At 35.8% G+C, this 5,008-nt stretch overlaps 1 protein-coding gene across 3 annotated transcripts; it reads left to right on the top strand.

Moving 5' to 3' along the window:
- Nucleotides 1-690: 690 nt before the first annotated feature.
- On the top strand, nt 691-4,390 carry LOC144388737 (uncharacterized). 3 transcript variants are annotated; one of them, XM_078090229.1, is made up of 6 exons: nt 691-816; nt 2,012-2,365; nt 2,731-2,901; nt 2,975-3,119; nt 3,213-3,250; nt 3,332-4,390. In XM_078090229.1, the coding sequence occupies exons 1-5, from the start codon at nt 777-779 to the stop codon at nt 3,229-3,231; spliced, it is 729 nt and encodes a 242-aa protein (XP_077946355.1). In that variant the 5' UTR covers nt 691-776; the 3' UTR covers nt 3,232-3,250; nt 3,332-4,390. The 3 variants fall into 3 exon arrangements, with proteins under 3 accessions (XP_077946355.1, XP_077946354.1, XP_077946360.1); XM_078090228.1 differs by having other exon boundaries at nt 701-816; nt 3,027-3,119; XM_078090234.1 differs by having other exon boundaries at nt 701-816; nt 2,012-2,131; nt 3,027-3,119.
- The last annotated feature ends 618 nt before the right edge of the window (nt 4,391-5,008 follow it).

A 5,008-nucleotide genomic window follows, 5' to 3' on the forward strand; every position in this document is an offset into this window, starting at 1 on the left:
AATGCTGTAGACACGATTTGAATAAAAATATGTTTTTGAGCAGGTAGATACTGTAATCCTTTGTTTTCCTAAAAATGAAAGTCTCATCATGACTTCCTATTAGTTAATGCCATTTGAATTTGCAAACAAATGCATTTTCAAAGTAAAAATATACATACTATCAGATAATGGCATTAAAACTATAATGAGTTTGCACAAGAGGCTCCATCGTGTAGAGAAGCAGAAAAAAACACGGTTAAACCATCAAATCCTCAAACTTGAAGAGCGTTTGACTTTGATCTGCTTCTTCCTTTGCGGAGAATTCAATCACTTTATATTTTTATTTTTCATTCATCTTATTTATTTAAAATGAATACAAAATAAATTAACTAAACTTTGCAAAGGATAGTGCATATTTTTTCATGATTGAACTTTCTTTTATTTCCTATCATTTCAGTCCAAAACATTTGGTTGGTATCTGTAGTTCAACGGTTAAAGTTAGTCTTTTTGTTTAAATAACACACAAGAAATGCCATCTGTACATAAATGACCGTGGATTCATGAGAATGATTGTATTTATTTTTCTTGTTGCATATTTTATAGACAAAACATTACATTACTGCACAAGTTACAGACGTATTTCTGACGAACAATCATACATAAAAAAAAGTACAAGGACATAAAGTAGAGAATGTGACGTGTTTGGAGGAGGGGCTCCATCATGTAGAGAAGTGAACACTTCCTGTTTTGTTAGTGAAGCCTGAAGAGAGGCTCCGTTAACCATCAGAACCTTTAACATGAACGTTTTAGACACTTCGATCTGCTTCTTCTTTTTCTGTGAGTACGCTGACTTTCTGTTTCTCCCATTCTCTTATTTACATGCACATACACCTGTCACTTTCACTTGTCTCTTTCTGTTCGCTGGTGCACTTTTTAACTTTTATTCCTTTATTTTTACACTAACCCATAGCCTTCTATTTTATTTTATTCCTCCTGCACTATGTTGTCTTATCTGTCTTGTTGTCCTTTGTCTAACTGTCTGCTGTTATGCACCAACCGCCAATTCAAATTCCTTGTATGTCTGACATATTTTGGTAATAAATATTCCTGGTTGAAATGCTATTACTAAAGGGTCAGTTGAGCTTTGCAATATAAACTGTTTCTCACGAGTAGAGTTTCATATCTCAAACTGGTTAGAGTAATACTTTCTGTGGTTAAACAGGATGTGCAGAGTTGGTATGAGTCACTCAGTGGGGGGAGAAGTACTGAGTTCTTGAAATACTATGAATAACTTTTAAAACATTCTGTTCCAAATAAAAGTTCAAAGTACAAAAAGTACTTACTATTACTATTCACTATTCTTTCCACATTGTTGTCCAAATCTTGTCAGAATAACTACAAGTATGAAATGAATGCAGTTGAATATAAAACACTGCTTGACTACTTGTAAATGTACTTTCAATTTAGCAAATACAAATAAGACAAAAGTCTTGAATCAAGAATGAATTAAAGGGTCAAACTCACGAGTAAATCCGACTACAGCTGCAGATTTGTGAGAAGAAGATCTATCTGGGAAAACACGCTGCATGCATTGGATGAGTTGTATAATTTAATTTTATCAGCATAAGTTCTCTATTCTGTGTGTTCAGAAGAGAGATGTAACTCATATTTCCGTTGTATCATTTTTACTAGTTTGACTGTGTTGATTCTCACTAGTAAATAAACCAACTGAACAGGCTTTATAGCTACAAGCTACCAACAGATATTAATATTACGTTTTATTTGTTTTTAATACTGACCTTGGTGATGAAGTGAAATCTTAAATGAAATTGTTTATAAATGAACAAAACAATTTTTCAAATTTTAGTGATCTGAAAGCTTTTTTAATTTGAATTTGAATTTATCTTTTCGATCTAACCTCAGACAATATTTCTTCACATACACAATCACAGACTAGTGTAACTGGGTAGTTTAATCCAGGGGAAGAAAGGAAGTCCAGATAATAACTATTGATTGATCATCCTTTCAACAGCACTGGGGAGCAGAAACACTGGTCTCATCAATGCAGAGATTCTCGTCCAAACAGGAAAGGAAGGAGGAAACATCACAGTTGCATGCAAATTCAAACTCTCTGGAAAAACAAAGATCTTCTGTAAGGAACCGTGTGAACAAGGAGACATTCTCATTAAAACCACTGATGTCACAGCTGAGAGTGGCAGATACAGCATTGAATATAAAGAAGGAAGGTATCCAGTAAGATCTACACGTCTGTATGTGAGCATCACAAAGCTGAATAAGTCTGATGCAGGAAAGTACAGATGTGGTTTGGATAGATCTCTTACTGTCTCACCATCATACAGGGGGATTGAGATCACAGTTGAAGAAGGTGAGTTTCTACTGAGAGAATTAACTGTTCACTGGCAGCTGTTGATGTTTCAAATACCTGCATGTGTTTAGTCTAATGATTAACGTTAGAGCTGCATATTTCCATCATGGTTTCATCATCACTTAAAACAACAGTTTAACTGTAAATATCTGATACATTCAGACTGTCACTCACTGCAGCTGATTTGAGTATTTTGTTGCACGAAACGCATTGATTACCTTCACTGTGTGATCAGAAATACATTGATACATTTGCAGATGATTCAGGTTATTTAAGTGAGATGTTACCACAGATATATGTGTATCTGTACAATCAGTATGGTGTTGTGTAATTGTGTCTTTGTTGTTTCGTTGTGTGTTTCTCAGCTCCGATCTCTTCTCAACCAACAACGACTGTCCAACCTCTATCAGCATCAGTCCCATCAGCCTCCACAGAGACTACGACACAGAGTGTGAGCTCCAGCACAGGAAGCTGCAGTCCTCCATCAGCCCCACCTGAACCTACCAAGACCACTCAGAAGACACAGACAACAGCAGGTTAGACTTTTTTTTTGTGATAAAGAATTTATTTCATCATTTAAATATTAAATTGATATTATTATCTTGGCAGTTATGCAGGCTCTCAGATATTTCTCATCATCAACCTGCTCAAACAACCACAGGTGTGCTGCTGTATGTGCGTCTGCCTCTGGTCGTCATGGTGATCGTTCTATCAGCGTCAGTGCTGATAATCTGCAGCAAGAGGTGCAGCAGAGGTGAAGCCACAAGAAACACACACACAGCAAAAGGAACTGAACATCCAAAATACTCTTTTATTTTTCATGTTAATCCTCTGCACTTTTTTTCAGAACCTCCTGTAGAAAGTGATTCCGTTAATGTCTCGCAGGTGAGTTTGAGTAAATTTTGAACAGTGAGCATCATTAATATTGACGCCAGCTGATATTAACACAAACCGTTTCTCCTGCAGGCCAACGAGGCGTCTGATGAGATCTCAGAGGAAGAAGCATCTCCTGGTTTAGAAATGTCTGCTGTTCAAACTTTCCACTGAAGCCACTTCTCAGGAGAAAGTAAGAATACATGTTTGAATTTAGCTTTGGGTTCAGCACGCAGTGTCTTTAATACGATACTATTTAATAATAGAGCTGGGACACATTTAGTCATGGCAGGTTCTATAAAGAAGATGTGAACAGGTAGAAGTTTAAGTTTCGTTGTGCACATTTGCTCACAAACGGTATTTTGTTTATTGTGAACAGCTGCTTACTTTGTGTGTTGAAATGAATGTTGACGTTTGAACGGTGTTTGTTTGACGGTGGATTGATGCCGGTTGCGTTGATTGAGATGTAAGACGAATAAATCTGTAAATCTCTAAAGTTCTCAATTTGAGAAATATATACCACAATGTGTAGCGACAAAAGAGAAGTACAGATACGCTGTTTAATACCAAGAAATAGTTAACAGTTCCCATGAGGTAGCACACATACTGAAATCATACTCATGTGACAAACAAGCAAGTTTACTCAGAGTGCTGCATCATTTATGCCTGTTTGCTAAATGAATCATCCATCAATGCAGCACTCCAGCAAGCAGTCTCTATATTTCAGATTCAATATGAACAAACAGCTATAAACACAGTCCATGGGTATTTATAAATAAGTGTGACCATTATTTAACTGAGTGATACATTAAAACATAATAAACTTGTCAGTGCTCTCTGGTGGACGAACGTTTTTAGCACTTCCTGGATTGTACTTAGCAAAAATACGCTCAAGAAACGCTAAATAGTAAAATACATATTCAGGCTTGGAGAAAAACATTTGTAGGAAAGCCGCCTCATTGCAGCCGCTGATACTGATTAAAGGTGTGAGATGTTTCGTACATACCTGCACTAATTGTGTTTGTTTTGTACAGGTTGCATATCGTTGTTGTTTTGAAAGGATATGCAGTGTGAAACTCTTGTTATTATCTTGAAAAGATGTACAGCACAAAACAGGTTAATTACAGTGAAAATAAACTATTTTTTGCCAAATATTTGTTGTGTTGCAGGGATGAAACTTTGGTCATTTTATTCGTTTCTGTGGAGTAATCTAGTTTTTTGGTATTCCACTTTTTTAAAAGCATAGATGGAGGAGTCACAAAACGTTATTTCAATAAAAATGTAACATTTCATACAACATTTTTGTTGGGACGGTGTGGCATGAACATCTGTCTTCCTCCAAAGTGGGTCGTGACAGAAAACGTTTGAGAACTGCTGCCTTAGATTCAGCATAAATGTCCCTTTAGGTTTCCATAGTAACGTTAATTGTAACTAAACTGTCTCTTTGACTTACTTTGATAAAATAATACTGGACTAGAACAGAAGTAGTAATTCATATTTTATTAAGGAAAATAAACGTGACATGACATTGGCAGTTTAAACAGTATATGGTCATTATTCTTTGCCAAATATTTGTATAAATATTTTCATTCAGCTTCAGTTTTGTGTCCAGTACCTTACTGTTGAGTTGAGACACAGCAGCTGTCACTCCAAACACGCTAAAAAAAATCTGAATGGCTCCAACCAAAATTTATTGTGCCTCACCTTTGTTGTTTTCATCAGTATTAATATGCAACAAGGACCAAAAACAATATAAATAATTCCCCATTA

The sequence above is a fragment of the Gasterosteus aculeatus genome, chromosome 2 (assembly GCF_964276395.1).
Source record: "Gasterosteus aculeatus chromosome 2, fGasAcu3.hap1.1, whole genome shotgun sequence".
NCBI classification, from domain to species: Eukaryota; Metazoa; Chordata; class Actinopteri; order Perciformes; family Gasterosteidae; genus Gasterosteus; species Gasterosteus aculeatus.

What these genes read in the sequence shown, in the direction of transcription:
- LOC144388737 (XM_078090228.1), top strand. Translation starts at nt 777, where the DNA reads ATGAACGTTTTAGACACTTCGATCTGCTTCTTCTTTTTCT. An exon ending in CAGCAAGAGGTGCAGCAGAG is followed by an intron (nt 3,120 to 3,212) that starts GTGAAGCCACAA and finishes ACTTTTTTTCAG; the next exon opens with AACCTCCTGTAGAAAGTGAT. An exon ending in ATTCCGTTAATGTCTCGCAG is followed by an intron (nt 3,251 to 3,331) that starts GTGAGTTTGAGT and finishes TTTCTCCTGCAG; the next exon opens with GCCAACGAGGCGTCTGATGA.